This window comes from Dendrobates tinctorius, unplaced genomic scaffold (genome assembly GCF_039654945.1).
Source record: "Dendrobates tinctorius isolate UK_male_01 unplaced genomic scaffold, ASM3965494v1 ptg000157l, whole genome shotgun sequence".
In the NCBI taxonomy this organism is placed as follows: Eukaryota; Metazoa; Chordata; class Amphibia; order Anura; family Dendrobatidae; genus Dendrobates; species Dendrobates tinctorius.
The window spans coordinates 1,147,088-1,167,346 of NW_027361824.1; the positions used below are offsets into that span (position 1 = coordinate 1,147,088).

The window sequence follows — 20,259 nt, forward strand, 5'->3', positions numbered from 1 at the left end:
GCACAGAACTTTGAAGTTACACATAAGAGAAAAGGCACAGAGCTTGACAGTTACACATAAGAGTAAAGGCACAGAACATAGTGATTACACATCATAGGAAAGGCACAGAACTTGGTAGTTCCACATCAAGGAAAAGGTACAGAACTTAGCAGTTACACATCATAGAAAAGGCACCGAACTTTGCAGTTACAGATAAGAGAAAAGGCACAGAACTTCACAGTTACACATAAGAGTAAAGGCACAGAACTTAGCAGTTACACATCATAGAAAAGACACAGAACTTAGCAGTTACACATTACAGGAAAAGCACAAAACCAGTTACACATCATAGGAAATGCACAGAACTTGGTAGTTCCACATCATAGGAAAGGCGCATAACTTAGCAGTTACACATAAGAGGAAAGGCCCTGAACATAGTAGTTACACATCATAGAAAAGACACAGAACTTGATAGTTCCACATCAGAGAAAAGGTACAGAACTTAGCAGTTACACATCATAGAAAAGGCACAGAACTTTGCAGTTACACATCACAAGAAAGGCACAAAACCAGTTACACATCATAGGAAAGGCACAGAATTTGGTAGTTCCACATAAGAGGAAAGGCACAGAACTTAGCAGTTACACATTGGAGAAAAGGCACAGAACATAGTAGTTATACATCATAGGAAAGGCACAGAATTTAGCTGTTACACATCATAGAAAATACACAGAACTTAGCAGTTACACATCACAAGAAAGGCACAAAACCAGTTACACATCATAGGAAAGGCACAGAAGTTGGCAGTTCCACATCAGAGGAAAGGCACAGAACTTAGCAGTTACACATCATTGAAAAGGCACAGAACTTTGCAGCTACACATAAGAGAAAAGGTACAGAGCTTGACAGTTACACATCAGAGAAAAGGCATAGAGCTTGACAGTTACATATTGGAGGTGAGGACAGGGCTTAGGTTTTACACATGAGAGTTGAGGAACAGAGCACGGCATTTCCACATCACGGATGAGAGGTGAGACACAGAGCTCCAAGTTTAGATCACACATTAGTGAAAACATTTGTAGGATCTTCTTCCAGCGTCCACAACAATTTTTGGTCGGGAGCTCTGTGAACCACCTCATACCTGCTGAAATCCCCAGCCTCTCTTCTGAGTGTGAAATCATTGATGTACACAAGAAGTCATGATGGGCCAAATAATCAAAAGAGTCACTGGGGAATCTGGCAGATAGTAGATGGTTTTCAGGCTTCTTGTCTGGCAGATATGGAATACTGACTTGCTTGCTGGACTGGAGTCTTGTGTGTTGAACTGAACATCTCTAATCTACACATTGGTGGTTACACTGAGCTTAGCAGCTAAAAGCAACAATACGAACGGTCTGTGCGCACAATTTACAATGTAACTTGCAGGATTTAACAAGTTGAATCTCACTATTTCTGGCAACTTTCTTAGCTCAGGGCATCTGAGCACCTTCTCACCAACAATATGATGAATGGCTGGAGGTGGCTTTTAACCACCTATAAAATCTAGGTCCACCTCTCCTCTTGGAGCCCACGCAATGCTAACTATCCAGAGCAGGTCCATGGTGTAGATGTTAATGTAAAATTGACCTGTCGGGTCTCTACTTTACTTGAAGAGTAAAATAAGGGTTAATATAAAAAGTATATATTGCTTCTCGTCCTGATCCATAGGGGCCTACCTTTATTAACGGGATTGTCCGGTTACAACATATTGGAGACCTCTCCATAGAATAGGTCACTATTATCAGATTAGTAAGGTTCACCATTGGTCTGACTCCACCATCAGTGGTTACTTGCCTTGGAGCATTGAGCGGAGTTGCAAAGAGCAGCTCTATTCCATGTCATCAATATGTTGTGACATAACAACCTCTCTGAAGGACCTCTGAAGTCCATGTTGGTGTCCCATATATAGTTACCCGCTTCTGGTTGTGGTGCACAGCGAGCCGCAGCCTGGCCAGGTTGGGGATTCCTTCCTCAAACGCCTGGTTGTCCAACTCTTCTTCGTCGCTGTCGTCCCCGCAGTCATTGAGAACAGCCGTGACTTCACTCTGATTACGACACATTCCCAGCAACTCTACAGCAAACTCCTGGCTCAGGTCCTCCAGGCTCAGGTACTCGGGCTGCAGAGACCACAGGACACATTGCAGTACATGGTGGCATTTATACCTGCAGTGTTGTGCAGGGATTTCATTCTATGTGCGTCTGTACGATGGTAATGCTCAGCCCCATACACACTGTACGGCATCATACAAAGATTAATGTCTAATGTCTGTTATAAGCGAGTGCCGGGAATATGAAGTACAGCTCCATGCCAGCCGCTCTGGTGTCTCCTGCACAATGTCAGATAGCTGTGAGCCAAGCAGTGCAATAAAGGTATACAGGATGGAAAAGAGCTGCAAACATCAAACCTCCAATCTGTGCACGAGTTAGATTAAAGGAAGCGCCTGAGAGCATAACACTGGACACCAGCAACTGGAGAACTAAAGCCCGGACACGAGGAACTGGAGAACTAAACCACTGGACACCAGGAACTGGAGAACTAAAGCACCGGATACCAGGGACTGGAGAACTAAAGCACCAGACACCAGGAACTGGAGAACTAAAGCACCGGACACCAGGGACTGGAGAACTAAAGCACCAGACACCAGGGACTGGAGAACTAAAGCACCAGACACCAGGAACTGGAGAACTAAAGCACCGGATACCAGGGACTGCAGAACTAAAGCACCAGACACCAGGAACTGGAGAACTAAAGCACCGGACACCAGGAACTGGAGAACTAAAGCACTGGACACCAGGGCCTGACAACTAAAACACCAGACACCAGGAACTGGAGAACCAAAGCACAAGACACCAGGAACTGGAGAACTAAAGCACCAGACACCAGGAACTAGAGAACTAAACCACTGGACCCCAGAAACTGGAGAACTAAAGCACCAGACACGAACTAAAGCACCAGACACCAGGAACTGGAGAACTAAAGCACCGGATACCAGGAACTGGAGAACTAAACCACCGGACACCAGGGACTGGAGAACCAAAGCCCGGACACCAGGAACTGGAGAACTAAACCACCGGACACCAGAAACTGGAGAACTAAAGCCCGGACACGAGGAACTGGAGAACTAAACCACTGGACACCAGGAACTGGAGAACTAAAGCACCGGATACCAGGGACTGGAGAACTAAAGCACCAGACACCAGGAACTGGAGAACTAAAGCACCGGACACCAGGAACTGGAGAACCAAAGCCCGGACACCAGGAACTGGAGAACTAAACCACCGGACACCAGGGACTGGAGAACCAAAGCCCGGACACCAGGAACTGGAGAACTAAACCACCGGACACCAGCAACTGGAGAACTAAAGCCCGGACACGAGGAACTGGAGAACTAAACCACTGGACACCAGGAACTGGAGAACTAAAGCACCGGATACCAGGGACTGGAGAACTAAAGCACCAGACACCAGGAACTGGAGAACTAAAGCACCGGACACCAGGGACTGGAGAACTAAAGCACCGGACACCAGGGACTGGAGAACTAAAGCACCAGACACCAGGAACTGGAGAACTAAAGCACCGAATACCAGGGACTGCAGAACTAAAGCACCAGACACCAGGAACTGGAGAACTAAAGCACCGGACACCAGGGACTGGAGAACTAAAGCACCAGACACCAGGAACTGGAGAACTAAAGCACTGGACACCAGGGCCTGACAACTAAAACACCAGACACCAGGAACTGGAGAACCAAAGCACAAGACACCAGGAACTGGAGAACTAAAGCACCAGACACCAGGAACTAGAGAACTAAACCACTGGACCCCAGAAACTGGAGAACTAAAGCACCAGACACGAACTAAAGCACCAGACACCAGGAACTGGAGAACTAAAGCACCGGATACCAGGAACTGGAGAACTAAACCACCGGACACCAGGGACTGGAGAACCAAAGCCCGGACACCAGGAACTGGAGAACTAAACCACCGGACACCAGAAACTGGAGAACTAAAGCACTGGATACCAGGGCCTGAGAACTAAAACACCAGACACCAGGAACTGGAGAGCCAAAGCACCAGACACCAGGAACTGGAGAACTAAAGCACCAGACACCAGGAACTGGAGAACTAAAGCACCAGACACCAGGAACTGGAGAACTAAACCACCGGACACCAGAAACTGGAGAAATAAAGCACCAGACACCAGAAACTGGAGAACTAAAGCACCGGATACCAGGAACTGGAGAACTAAAGCACCAGACACCAGGGACTGGAGAACTAAAGCACAAGACACCAGGAACTGGAGAACCAAAGCACCGGACACCAGGGACTGGAGAACTAAACCACCGGACACCAGGAACTGGAGAACTGAACCACCGGACATCAGGGACTGGAGAACTAAAGCACCGGATACCAGGCCATGAGAACTAAAGCACCGGACACCAGGAACTGGAGAACTGAACCACCGGACACCAGGGACTGGAGAACTAAACCACCAGATACCAGGGACTGGAGAACTAAACCAATGGACACCAGGGACTGGAGAACTAAATCAATGGACACCAGGGACTGGAGAACTAAACCACCAGATACCAGGGACTGGAGAACTAAACCAATGGACACCAGGGACTGGAGAACTAAACCACCGGTCACCAGGGACTGGAGAACTAAACCACCAGACACCAGGGACTGGAGAACTAAACCACCAGACATCAGGACTGAAAAACTAAACCACCAGACACCAGGACTGGAGAACTAAACCACTGGACACCAGGGACTGGAGAACTAAACCACCGGACACCAGGAACTGGAGAACTAAACCACCGGACACTATAACTGGAGAACTAAACCACTGGACACCAGGGACTGGAGAACTAAACCACTGGACACCAGGAACTGGAGAACTAAACCACCAGACATCAGGACTGAAAAACTAAACCACCAGACACCAGGACTGGAGAACTAAACCACTGGACACCAGGGACTGGAGAACTAAACCAATGGACACCAGGGACTGGAGAACTAAACCACCGGTCACCAGGGACTGGAGAACTAAACCACCAGACACCAGGGACTGGAGAACTAAACCACCAGACATCAGGACTGAAAAACTAAACCACCAGACACCAGGACTGGAGAACTAAACCACTGGACACCAGGGACTGGAGAACTAAACCACCGGACACCAGGAACTGGAGAACTAAACCACCGGACACTATAACTGGAGAACTAAACCACTGGACACCAGGGACTGGAGAACTAAACCACTGGACACCAGGAACTGGAGAACTAAACCACCGGACACTATGACTGGAGAACTAAACCGCCGGACACCAGGAACTGGAGAACTAAACCGCCGGACACCAGGAACTGGAGAACTAAACCCCTGGGCACCAAGGACTGGGACAATAAACCAGACAACACAGAAGCACATAAGTTAGTGTTCACCATATCAGTAACATTGTGCGCCAAAGTATAAAAATAAGTGACCGACCTTAAACTCCGGCTCCTTTCTTGAAAGATTCTTCAGTTCTCGACTCAGCCTAAAGGCTCTCAGCATGGCGTCTTCGCTTGCGATGGACAGATAAGCCCTGCTGGCGATTCCTTTATAAGTGTTGATTCGAGACAGTGAGAATTTGAGAAGGTCGTACTTGCGTCCATTGCTGCACTCCAGACATGTGCAGGAGATCTTGTGCGGAGTGGTGATCACATGACCTTTCTTCATGAGCATCTCCACAATTTCATATAAGTCCTTCTCGCAGGCCAAGGTGAGTGGAGTCACTCCAGGAGCAAAGCGGGAGTTGTCAATAGAGTTGTCGAAGAAAGCCATTGAGAATGACTTGATGTCCATCTTCAGCCCTTTCTCTTGGTCCAAGCGATCCAGTAGCATCTTAACCACATGAGGTTGGTTGGTGTCAACGGCCACGAGGAGAGCTTCATGGATCTGCCGGAAATCAAACTTCACACAATGCAGCAGGGTCTTCATAATCTCTTCATTTCCTGTACGGATGGCGAGATTGAGAGCCTCCCGCCATGATCTGTCCTCACTATCATCCAACTGTCGCAGGATCCCGTCACTGACATGGAGAAGCTGCTGCACCTGAGGAAGGTTCCCATCATATATAGCATTGATCAGAGTCACCGGAAACTTCAGCTTCTTATTCACGATTTCTCTCCAGTTTGCTTGCTAAAAAAAAAAGAACACAAATATAACTACTATAATACTGCTCCCATGTACAAGAATATAACTACTATAATACTGTTCCTATGTACAAGAATATAACTACTATAATACTGCTCCCTATGTACAAGAATATAATATAATTTTGGGGACGTTATATTGACGACATCCTCGTCCTGTGGACGGGTAATGGAGAATCGTTTAAATCCTTTGTGGATCATCTGAATACCAACGAGATGGGCCTGTTTTTCACGTATGAGATCGGTGGAGAAAGTATCACTTTCTTGGACACCACCATATCAATTGCAAAAGATGGATCTTTGACAACATCTCTGTACCGGAAACCCACATCAACAAATAGTCTTCTTAGGTGGGAGAGTCATCATCCTCTCCCCCTGAAACGTGGTATCCCCAGGGGGCAGTTTCTCAGACTGAGGAGGAACTGCTCCGATTGGGGTGATTTTCAGGCCCAGTCAAGGGACCTATGTGATAGGTTTAAGGATAGGGGCTATCCCATCAATGTCATTCAACCTGCCTTTAAATTGGCCAGACAGACTAGGAGATCTTCACTATTAAACCCGAGAGAGAAGAAAGATACGGAAAATTTGACTAGACTAATAGGTACCTTTGATGACCAGTCAAAAAGAGTAATGGAGATTCTGAGGAAACATTGGGATATACTCAGGACTGATCAAGATATCAGGGGGATAATTTCTCCCAAACCCTCAGTGACCTATAGGAAGGGAAAATCCATAAGGGATTTAGTGGTCAAGAGTCACCTGGAACCACATAAGAAGGAGGGGACTTGGCTACAAAATAGGCAGGCTGGGACGTTTAGATGTGGACACTGTAGTTTTTGCAAGCACGTGGTACCATCAAAAACGTTTAGTAGTGCCTACACGAAAAGAACGTATAAAATGAACTCATTTGCTAACTGCAAAACTACAGGAGTTGTCTACCTGTGCACATGCTCCTGTCCATTGGATTATGTGGGCAAAACCAAGCGGGAACTCCGGATACGGATTGGGGAACATTTGGGAGACATTAGACATAAAAGAGAGACTCCACTAGCACGCCATGTTAATCTTGTTCATGGCGGTGATGAGAAACAGATTGGATTTCGTGTTATTGAAAGGGTTCAACCCGTAGTGAGGCAGGGGGATTGGGATAAGAAGATCCTACAACGGGAAACGCGTTGGATTTTCTGGCTGGAATCACAAAGCCCTAAAGGCCTCAATGAAAATTTGAATTTTACTAGTTTCTTGTAGTTAGTGTACCTGATGGATCCACCATGCTATTTTTTCATGCTCTTCCTGAGCAAAGAGATTGTTCTTGGATATCTATCATCTTATTATTGGATCATTTGATTAGCTTGGATACATAGAGGTGTCTCCTGTAGGGGTTAATAACAACATTTTTCATCATGTCTTATTGATGCGGTTTATGATTAAGTAACGTTATTATGGCACACTGACAAATTTAAAATGAGGTGTAATCCGGATATATAATTTTCTTCAGGTTCTACTAGCCCTGAATAATGCTGCCTTAGGGTTTATGTATATATTAGCCCCCTTTGCTCTAATACACGCCCGTGGTTAATCCCACTAATTTTGGTGGGTTGTGACCCATTGTGGTTTTCTCCCCCACTGTGGTTCTAGTGTGGGCAACGGCTGTGTGGTCACGTGGGGAGAGGACTTGATATGCGCCGAGAGGGACACACGTGATCAGGGCATGTCACCGGAAGTGACGATTAGGGTCACATGATGTGGCGGTGGGACTACACCCCAGTGTATTGATCACTAGCAGTGCGCGTAATCATGATGCGCCACCGGAAGTGATGATTGTGGTCACATGGTATGGGGGCGTGCCCCACTGCAATGATTGCAAGTATGACACACAATCACGGCGTGGTACCGGAAGTGATGTCGCAGTCTGAAGGCGGTAAATATGAGCCGGCGGGAGACAGAAAACATGCCGCACACTGCATTGATCATTCGGCTGGGGTGATGAGACCCCTTGTGCTCTTTTGCCCTTGATGAACCCTCAGCATCTAAGAGGGGGAAACGCGTCGGGCTGGGCTCGATATCATCTGATGGCTGATAAGTATCTTTTTGAATTTTTATGCTGACAGACTGATGGATGGCAATTTGTATATTGGGTCATTGGGTTACCCCATGAATTAATTTAATGGTGTTCTTTGCCATCCTCGCTTATAAAAGAGACTATTTTGTCTATTGTGTATTTTGAGGACTATTATGTCCTTTGGATATGTTAGATCAGCAAATATTGTTTCCTGATGAACTCCTTTTGGATTTGATCTACGCATTGCTGTTATATGTAAACGTTTTTTCATAGAAAGCTACAGTCTGTCATCTATGCAGCATTTAGCATTTTTTCTACGAGATAAGTTTCTATTTGAGCTGCAACCATAAGCATTTTTTACTACGAGATATTAGGGTGGACATATTTCCACCACTCTGTTTTAGAATAGGTGCACTCCTAGAGACAGTATATAGTCTCTCCACCAGGGGTCATTTTTTCGGGAATTCTGTGTGTTTGTGTTTTTTTTGTGTATCCTCGTCGTGGATTACGGTTTTTTAGGGTGTTATTAGGGTCACCGACGTTGAGCGGGGGCGCCACATCGCATATATTAGGGTGCCAACCTCCGCGGCAAGGAAGGGACGCACTAGGTCCTATTAGGGCGAGTGTAGTGCCCTGATACATTGCATATTTTGTATGTTAAAAATACCCTGTACCCTGTTCCCTATACTGGTATCATCCAGGTTTTAAATATTGGAATAAAAGTTAATTTTTAGGATCAAATTTTTTTGCTGCTATCTTGGTGTTTTTTTACAAGAATATAACTACTATAATACTGCTCCTATGTACAAGAATATAACTACTATAATACTGCTCCTATGTACAAGAATATAACTACTATAATACTGCTCCTATGTACAAGAATATAACTACTATAATACTGCCCCTATGTACAAGAATATAACTACTATAATACTGCTCCTATGTACAAGAATATAACTACTATAATACTGCCCCTATGTACCAGAATATAACTACTATAATACTGCTCCTATGTACAAGAATATAACTACTATAATACTGCCTCCTAGCTGTGAGGTTGTGTGTTTGTAGCTCTCCTGATGTCTGGACCAAGCCCAGGGGGAGGCCACCCTGGGCGGGGTAACTCCCCAAGCAAGGCCCATGCTTCCAGGCCTACACTTGCAAGTAACGCTCAAGTTGTGTTTAAGGCGGATGCAAGTCCCAAAGTTGTTTCTGAGGGAAAGAAAGCTCAGAATGGAAGTAGCAGCAGCAGCAGCAAGAAAGATGAAGCTGTGAAAGTGCAAAATGTAACGGAACAAGGAAAAGCCATGGCTGTGGGTAAGAAAGTTCCAGTTAAGCAGTCGGCCAGCCAAGGCAACCAGAGTGAAGGACAACTAGGAGAAATCCAAAAGAAATCAACTGGTGAGAAGCTGAATGGAGGAAAGCAGCCTGCAGCTCAGGAGACAACATCATCAGCCTCAGGTGTGCAGCTGACTCCCAGCAGGCAGAGGAGAACCTCACTGGAGAGACAGATGCTCCAGGAGAACCTGCAGCAGAAGCATGTGGTGGCCAGCATGGCGAGCTCTGGGCGCACAAAGTCGCAGTCAGGTGGCAGCAGTAAAAGTGCTGTGGAGCCTGGAGCCACGAAACCAGCGGTGGTGAAAGTTAAGGAGACGTCTGGTTTCAAGCATCCAGGGACATTGCTGGAAGCAGGATCCCAGGAGGAGACGCCATGTGCAACTGAGCTTCAGGTCGCAGAGGAGATCCTAGGACTGGTCAAGAGGCTCAGTGAGTTACAGCAGCACAAAGACTTGCTGCAGAAGCAAATAGACATGGGCTATAAGGTAAAGGCTGCTAATCCTGGTGGGGATCACACCTTTTGTGATCAGACTCTGAACATGCTTGGTATACAGCTGGCAAAAGTGGTGAGGGACATGGACTGTGTCCTAGAGAAGATGGGGCCCCTGGCAAAGACTTATAGGAACCAGGAACTGTTTGTCACACAAGCAGGACTCTGCAGGTTCCAGCTCAGACATTGTCCCAGGTGAGCCCCAGAAGCCGGTGCGGCCAGTGCTGCAGCCTGCAAGTTTCTGCTTCCAAAAGGGTCAAATACTGCAGCCGCAGCAGCCTGCGGCAGACCCCAAGCAGCAGCATGTTATGCAGATTCCAGCAGGTGTACCAAAAGTCTCAGAATGCCCAGCACAGCAGCCTGCAGCAGATTCCAAGCAGCAGTATGGACTGCACTTTCCAGCAGAGGGACTACAAGTCTCAGAATGCCAAGCACAACAGTTGGGCAGTGGACATGTGCTGGTCATTACTGATGGTGCCCAGCAGGGCTCTGATGCTGGGGATAACCGTGCTGTATCTGAGGGGTCGGGGGCTTGGGAGAGCACAGTATCTTTGGTGGACGCTGCACAGTCTGATAATGACATTGATGCTGATGATAACAAAGTGCATGATAATGTCTGTAATTTCCCCCCTTTAATTTCAAGCACACAAGGTGTGGCTGCCCCTCCTGCTGCAGACCTTCACCCCGTCAGTCAACCCAATGTGACCCTGCACGGTCCCCCCAGTAATGCCTGGAGTCGTGGCGCTCCGTCTTTTACCTCTGGTACCAATTATACAGGCCAGGCATTTAAACGGAGAAACGTCGTGCGTTTCCGGCACAGAGGTGCCAAGGAGGACCTGCCAGACAGGAGGTTTGTCGTCAGGGAGCTCTTGTGCCACCAGATGGGGTTTGTGCCAGTCAGCATCCTGGCAGTGATTAATCTTCCAGACAGGCGGGGCTATGATGTCAGCTTTAAGCTCATGTCTGACCTGGACAGATTCTGGTCTAGTTTCCCCAAGTTTAGAGACACGGAGGGCTGGAGTAAGTTCAGCTTTATTCCTATCTCTAAGCCAGATACTGTCACCGTAAATGTCATCTTCTGGAATGAATCTGTTCCCCTGTAGGACATTGTGGTGTGGCTCCGGAGGCATTGTGACCTGGTCTCGGACCTCACCAAAAGCAGAGACAGTGATGGTATCTGGACGGGAGGGTGGCGGGTTTTGGTGAAACTGCGGCAATGCAATAACATCACTGCCCATTTACCCAACTCCTTCTTTATTGGGAGGGAGAGGGGTGTGTGTTTCTATCCTGGGCAGCCTCGTAAGTGCTTTAAATGTGGCAAGGCAGGTCACCTGGCAAATACCTGTACTGTGGTGAAGTGCAGCCTGTGTGGGGAGGTCGGCCATCTAGCTGCAGACTGCCAGAACATCAGGTGCAACCTCTGTGGGAAGATCGGTCACCCTCACAGGGACTGTCCAGACGCCTGGCACAATATCTGTAAGGACTTTCCTGACGAGGACTTGGTGGCAGGGGCAGAGATTCTGGAGGAGGCAGCTTTACTGTCAGGAGAAATACTGACCAGACCAGAGGTCCACCAGGGGTCTACTCAGCTAACACCAGAGCAGCAGGGTTCAGAGAGAGAACAGGGGACTATGGAGGTTGTACCTCAGGGGCAGCAGTCACAGGAAGGCATTACTTCAGTGCTACCATCTGTGTCTGAAGAGTATAGCAATAATCAGAAAAGGAAGAAAAAGGACAAGGCCTCCCGTAAACCTGAGGAGTACGACACTGGCCAAGGAGCCGGGAAGAAATTCCAGAGTTCTGCAGGTGTAATGGTCGTATCTAACAGGTTTGATGTTCTGTCTGAGTCTGACGGCGATTTTGAAGATGACCATAAAAGAATTGATGCAGAGTGTGATAGGGACGTAGAGGACTGTCCTCCGCCAAAGCGGAAGCCCTTACCTGAGGGCACTCAGGTAGAGTCTGAGATGGAGACCGGTGGTGAACAGAATAACTCCGACTCAGATCTGTGACGCTGTCAACCAGATAATGTCCAAACTCAGATAAGAAAAATCATTAGGAGAAATTAGGAAATGTTAAGATATGGAAGGATGAGTCACTGGGTAGGAATATGATGAGCTCTGCTTGCAAAGTCTTTTTCTCTCCCCAAACTAGGAGTATGGACTCTAAGTTAATTTGATATGTATAAACTGGATATATAATGAATGTATGTACAATCCTAGTGAATTCAGTTTTGTATTATTGGAGGAATGTTATTTGTATTTGTTTGGTTTTTACAATAAAAATTGCCCCTATGTACAAGAATATAAATACTATAATACTGCTCCTATATACAAGAATATAACTACTATAATACTGCCCCTATGTACAAGACTATAACTACTAAAATACTGCTCCCTATGTACAAGAATATAAATACTATAATACTGCTCCTATGTACAAGAATAAAACTACTATAATACTGCCCCTATGTACAAGAATATAACTACTATAATACTGCTCCCTATATACAAGAATATAACTACTATAATACTGCCCCTATGTACAAGAATATAACTACTATAATACTGCCCCTATGTACAACAATATAACTACTATAATACTGCTCCTATGTACAAGAATATAACTACTATAATACTGCTCCCTATGTACAAGAATATAACTACTATAATACTGCCCCTATGTACAAGAATATAACTACTATAATACTGCTCCTATGTACAAGAATATAACGACTATAATACTGCCCCTATGTACAGGAATATAACTACTATAATACTGCCCCTATGTACAAGAATATAACTACTATAATACTGCCCCTATGTACAAGAATATAACTACTATAATACTGCCTCAATGTACAAGAATATAACTACTATAATACTGCCCCTATGTACAAGAATATATCTACTATAATACTGCTCCTATGTACAAGGATATAACTACTATAATACTGCCCCTATGTACAAGAATATAACTACTATAATACTGCCTGTATGTACAAGAATATAACTGCTATAATACTGCCCCTATGTACAAGAATATAACTACTATAATACTGCCCCTATGTACAAGAATATAACTACTATAATACTGCCCCTATGTACAAGAATATAACTACTATAATACTGCCTCTATGTACAAGAATATAACTGCTATAATACTGCCCCTATGTACAAGAATATAACTACTATAATACTGCCTCTATGTACAAGAATATAACTACTATAATACTGCCCCTATGTACAAGAATATAACTACTATAATACTGCCCCTATGTACAAGAATATAACTACTATAATACTGCCTCAATGTACAAGAATATAACTACTATAATACTGCCCCTATGTACAAGAATATATCTACTATAATACTGCTCCTATGTACAAGGATATAACTACTATAATACTGCCCCTATGTACAAGAATATAACTACTATAATACTGCCTGTATGTACAAGAATATAACTGCTATAATACTGCCCCTATGTACAAGAATATAACTACTATAATACTGCCCCTATGTACAAGAATATAACTACTATAATACTGCCCCTATGTACAAGAATATAACTACTATAATACTGCCTCTATGTACAAGAATATAACTGCTATAATACTGCCCCTATGTACAAGAATATAACTACTATAATACTGCCTCTATGTACAAGAATATAACTACTATAATACTGCCCCTATGTACAAGAATATAACTACTATAATACTGCCCCTATGTACAAGAATATAACTACTATAATACTGCCCCTATGTACAAGAATATAACTACTATAATACTGCTCCTATGTACAAGGATATAACTACTATAATACTGCCCCTATGTACAAGAATATAACTACTATAATACTGCCCCTATGTACAAGAATATAACTACTATAATACTGCCTCTATGTACAAGAATATAACTGCTATAATACTGCCCCTATGTACAAGAATATAACTACTATAATACTGCCCCTATGTACAAGAATATAACTACTATAATACTGCCCCTATGTACAAGAATATATCTACTATAATACTGCTCCTATGTACAAGAATATAACTCCTATAATACTGCTCCCTATGTATAAGAATATAACTACTATAATACTGCTCCCTATATACAAGAATATAACTACTATAATACTGCCCCCTATGTACAAGAATATAACTACTATAATACTGCTCCCTATATACAAGAATATAACTACTATAATACTGCCCCTATGTACAAGAATATAACTACTATAATACTGCCCCTATGTACAAGAATATATCTACTATAATACTGCTCCTATGTACAAGAATATAACTACTATAATACTGCTCCTATATACAAGAATATAACTACTATAATACTGCTCCTATATACAAGAATATAACTACTATAATACTGCCCCCTATGTACAAGAATATAACTACTATAATACTGCTCCTATGTACAAGAATATAACTACTATAATACTGCTCCCTATATACAAGAATATAACTACTATAATACTGCCCCTATATACAAGAATATAACTACTATAATACTGCTCCTATATACAAGAATATAACTACTATAATACTGCTCCTATATACAAGAATATAACTACTATAATACTGCTCCTATGTACAAGAATATAACTACTATAATACTGCTCCTATATACAAGAATATAACTACTATAATACTGCTCCTATATACAAGAATATAACTACTATAATACTGCTCCTATATACAAGAATATAACTACTATAATACTGCTCCTATGTACAAGAATATAACTACTATAATACTGCTCCCTATATACAAGAATATAACTACTATAATACTGCGCCTATGTACAAGAATATAACTACTATAATACTGCCCCCTATGTACAACAATATAACTGCTATATTACTGCTCGTATATTGCTCCACGTTTGGTTATTGTGAGCACGGTTTGGCTGTCGTCATGCTGCACGCTGGAGCACATTATATGTAGCAGTTTTGTGTATACAGGGTATGAGGCCACTTTGCTGTTTGGGGAGTTTCTTGTCCGGAGGGATTGCTGGTAATAATGGACCCGGGAGGATTTCTTCTTCTGCACATAATTGATTTCTCTTTCCACTGGTTGCTGTGCGGTGAATCATCATTTCTGTTCTCGTTCTCTTTATGGACAATTATTATGAAGGTTCGTCAGTAGAGTTGCTCTGACAGCCCATCAGTCAAATGTGCGGCACCGACAAATGCTTCTTGTTGGAGCGGTGCAGTGAGTCCCTGCCCAGTGCGGCCAATGCCGAGCGCCATAGTTGAGCTGTGCGTACATAGTGACCAAGATGACAAAGCTCTCAGTATAATGAAGCGAGCTTTGTCTTCTCAGTCTCTGCCGAGAGATGAGAAACTAATCTCAATTACTGTGCTCTGCATAGGCAGCGCTGGGCAGCCTCTCCAGCACGGCAATTAATAAATGAGGACTGCAAATTAATTCATACTGTCTACATTCATTACTTAGAGTTTATTTACGCCCAGTCAGAATTTAAGTAGTTTACCAACTTTTATGTAAAAGTAATAACATTTTTAGACTAAACATTAGAGATCAGCGAGCGCTACAATGCTCGGACCGGGCAATTCCTAATACTCGCATGCTGGTTTCGAGTAATGAGTATAATGGGAGTCAATGGGAAAGCCAAACTTTTCTCCGGCAGACCCTACAAAGAGGTCTGGGGGGCAGTAAAGATGGTCAAATGGATAGGAAAAAGTGCTGAATGGAAGGAGAACAGCATGGGGAAGACTCCTGGAAGCATCTCTGACCACCAGATCGCCACTGAGAACAATGGGGTCACACTTTTACTCCACTGTGGACTGAAGATAAAACCTTCCAAACCCACGAGAAATCACATCTTACAGGAAAAAAATGTTAAAAATCATTCTCCTCTGTATAAAGACTTCTATATAAGGCAACATTTAAAAATGATTTTAAAAATATATAATTTAAGTAAACCAACATTGTTATTTTATTAAAAAATCGGATCTTTCAGTGTAATTTATGAAGGAAGCAAAAACTGCTAAAAATAAGGGACTCAGATCCACCCTGTATTAGACATAAAGGAGGCTTCATTATCTGGTCACATTATCTCCTAGACCAGATCTGGGCGATGTGCGGCCGGCGGGCCCTCTGGCTGTCTTAGTCCGGCCCACGGACCGAGACAGCTGTGGGGCTGGAAATCTGAGGTCCGCGGGCCGCACCATGCCCACTCGCTCGTTGTCTCCCGCAGTCAGCATTGGTAGAGGAGGCTCCTCCGGTCACTTCCACCACCAATGAGCGTGTGAAACAGCTGACGCGATGATGTCATGTCATCGCGGCAGCTGTGGACCACCGGAGAGCAGAAGCAGGGCGCCTGGGAATGGGACCGAGGTGAGTATGTGTTTTGTTTTTCTCATGTGTATGACTATGGGGGTGATCATGGGGATTCTATGGGGGTGACATGCAGCACATGGGGAGGCTATGGGAAGGCTGTGTGGGGCTTATGCAGTATATATGGTGGCCGTGTGGTGCTCAATCAGTATGTGGAGAGGCTGTGTGGGGCTCACGCAATACATGGGGAGGCTGTGTGGTGCTCAATCAGTATGTGGAGAGACTGTAGGGCTCATGCTGTACATGGGGAGGCTGTGTGAGGCTCATGCTGTACATGGGGAGGCTGTGTGAGGCTCATGCTGTACATGGGGAGGCTGTGTGAGGCTCATGCTGTACATGGGGAGGCTGTGTGAGGCTCATGCTGTACATGGGGAGGCTGTGTGAGGCTCATGCTGTACATGGGGAGGCTGTGTGAGGCTCATGCTGTACATGGGGAGGCTGTGTGAGGCTCATACTGTACATGGGGAGGCTGTGTGAGGCTCATGCTGTACATGGGGAGGCTGTGTGAGGCTGATGCCGCATATAGGGAGGCTGTGTGGGACTCATGCCGTATATAGGGAGGCTGTGTGGGGCTCATGCCGTATATGGGGGAGGCTGTGTAAGGCTCATGACGCATATGTAGTAGGCTGTGTGAGGCTCATGCCGCATATAGGGAGGCTGATTGGGGCTAATGCCATATATAGGGAGGCTGTGTGGGGCTCATGCCGCATATAAGGAGGCTGTGTGGGACTCATGCCATATATAGGGAGGCTGTGTGGGGCTCATGCCGCATATAAGGAGGCTGTGTGGGACTCATGCCATATATAGGGAGGCTGTGTGGGGCTCATGCCGCATATAAGGAGGCTGTGTGGGACTCATGCCATATATTGGGAGGCTGTGTGGGGCTCATGCCGCATATAGGGAGGCTGATTGGGGCTAATGCCATATATAGGGAGGCTGTGTGAGGCTCATTCCGCATATAGGGAGGCTGATTGGGACTAATGCCATATATAGAGAGGCTGTGTGGGGCTCATGCTGTATATGGGGAAACTGGAGCTCATGCAGTACATGTGGAGGCTGTGTGGGGCTCAATCAGTATGTGGAGAGACTGTAGGGCTCATGCTGTATATAAGACGGCTGTGTGGGGCTCATGCTGTACATGGGGAGGCTGTGTGAGGCTCATGCTGTACATGGGGAGGCTGTGTGAGGCTCATGCTGTACATGGGGAGGCTGTGTGAGGCTCATGCTGTACATGGGGAGGCTGTGTGAGGCTCATGCTGTACATGGGTGTAAGGCTCATGACGCATATGTAGTAGGCTGTGTGAGGCTCATGCCGCATATAGGGAGGCTGATTGGGGCTAATGCCATATATAGGGAGGCTGTGTGGGGCTCATGCTGTATATGGGGAAACTGGAGCTCATGCAGTACATGTGGAGGCTGTGTGGGGCTCATGCCATACATGGGAGGCTGTGTGAAGCTCATGCCGCATATAGGGAGGCTGTGTGGGGCTCGTGCCATATATTGGGAGGCTGTGTGGGGCTCATGCCGTATATAGGGAGGCTGTGTGGGGCTCATGCCGTATATAGGGAGGCTGTGTGAAGCTCATGCCGTATATAGGGAGGCTGTGTGGGGCTCATGCCGTGTATAGGGAGGCTGTGTGAAGCTCATGCCGCATATAGGGAGGCTGTGTGGGGCTCATGCCGTATATAGGGAGGCTGTGTGAAGCTCATGCCGCATATAGGGAGGCTGTGTGAAGCTCATGCCGTATATAGGGAGGCTGTGTGAAGCTCATGCCGTATATAGGGAGGCTGTGTGGGGCTCATGCCGTATATAGGGAGGCTGTGTGGGGCTCATGCCGCATATAGGGAGGCTGTGTGAAGCTCATGCCGTATATAGGGAGGCTGTGTGGGGCTCATGCCGTATATAGGGAGGCTGTGTGAAGCTCATGCCGTATATAGGGAGGCTGTGTGGGGCTCATGCCGTATATAGGGAGGCTGTGTGAAGCTCATGCCGCATATAGGGAGGCTGTGTGGGGCTCATGCCGTACATAGGGAGGCTGTGTGAAGCTCATGCCGTATATAGGGAGGCTGTGTGGGGCTCATGCCGTATATAGGGAGGCTGTGTGAAGCTCATGCCGTATATAGGGAGGCTGTGTGGGGCTCATGCCGCATATAGGGAGGCTGTGTGAAGCTCATGCCGTATATAGGGAGGCTGTGTGGGGCTCATGCCGTATATAGGGAGGCTGTGTGAAGCTCATGCCGTATATAGGGAGGCTGTGTGGGGCTCATGCCGTATATAGGGAGGCTGTGTGAAGCTCATGCCGCATATAGGGAGGCTGTGTGGGGCTCATGCCGTACATAGGGAGGCTGTGTGAAGCTCATGCCGTATATAGGGAGGCTGTGTGGGGCTCATGCCGTATATAGGGAGGCTGTGTGAAGCTCATGCCGCATATAGGGAGGCTGTGTGAAGCTCATGCCGCATATAGGGAGGCTGTGTGAAGCTCATGCCGTATATAGGGAGGCTGTGTGGGGCTCATGCTGTATATAGGGAGGCTGTGTGAAGCTCATGCCGCATATAGGGAGGCTGTGTGAAGCTCATGCCGTATATAGGGAGGCTGTGTGAAGCTCATGCCGTATATAGGGAGGCTGTGTGGGGCTCATGCCGTAAATAGGGAGGCTGTGTGGGGCTCATGCCGTATATAGGGAGGCTGTGTGAAGCTCATGCCGTATATAGGGAGGCTGTGTGGGGCTCATGCCGTATATAGGGAGGCTGTGTGAAGCTCATGCCGCATATAGGGAGGCTGTGTGGGGCTCATGCCGTATATAGGGAGGCTGTGTGAAGCTCATGCCGCATATAGGGAGGCTGTGTGGGGCTCATGCTGTATATAGGGAGGCTGTGTGAAACTCATGCCGCATATAGGGAGGCTGTGTGAAGCTCATGCCGTATATAGGGAGGCTGTGTGAAGCTCATGCCGTATATAGGGAGGCTGTGTGGGGCTCATGCCGTATATAGGGAGGCTGTGTGAAGCTCATGCCGTATATAGGGAGGCTGTGTGGGGCTCATGCCGTATATAGGGAGGCTGTGTGAAGCTCATGCCGCATATAGGGAGGCTGTGTGGGGCTCATGCCGCATATAGGGAGGCTGTGTGGGGCTCAGGCCATATATAGGGAGGCTGTGTGGGGCTCATGCTGTATATGGGGAGGCTGGTTGAGGCTCATGACGCATATGTAGTAGGCTTTGTGAGGCTCATGCTGTATATAAGGGGCTGTGGGGGGGTTTAAAGATATATTAGGGGGGTCAGCATACTTAATTCTGCTCAATATTAAGTGATACAATTAATATTAATAAATTAATATTAAGTAGAATTAATTTCAAGCTATTGGTTCGGCCCTCCACAACAGTCATGGTCTCTTATGTGGCCCCTTGGGAAAATTAACTGCCCACCTCTATCCTAGACTCATAAAGGCTACTCAGATTTGAGGTCTATATACCAAGGAAATGTACTCCAGAGCACAGAATATCCTATGAGTGAGCAATATAATGCTAATACATTTTTAACAAGTTTTTTGAGGCTTGCATAGCAATGAAATGGCATCCACCTACCGACAGGCGTGTTGGAGCTCGTACTCAACCATTGGCCTCTTCTGCTCAAAAAGCCTTGCCATCATGTGCAGTGTGGAATTCCAGCACGTGGTCACATCGTACACCAGTCGGTGAGCTGACACTTGCATGCACTGCTGCAGCACTGCCAAAGCAGCGGCAGCTGTAGCCGACTTTGGAAATGGGCACTG

The 20,259-nt window shown here is 45.9% G+C and overlaps 1 protein-coding gene across 1 annotated transcript in view; it reads right to left on the minus strand.

Moving 5' to 3' along the window:
- LOC141051509 (short transient receptor potential channel 2-like) overlaps positions 1 to 20,259 on the minus strand; it is a 44,511-nt gene that overhangs the window by 10,530 nt on the left and 13,722 nt on the right. Inside the window, exons 2-3 of the mRNA XM_073548442.1 lie at positions 5,510 to 6,202; positions 1,932 to 2,135 (exon numbers count right to left, since the gene is read on the minus strand). Coding sequence (XP_073404543.1) covers positions 1,932 to 2,135; positions 5,510 to 6,202 — 897 coding nt within the window. The remainder of the gene's footprint in view (positions 1 to 1,931; positions 2,136 to 5,509; positions 6,203 to 20,259) is intronic.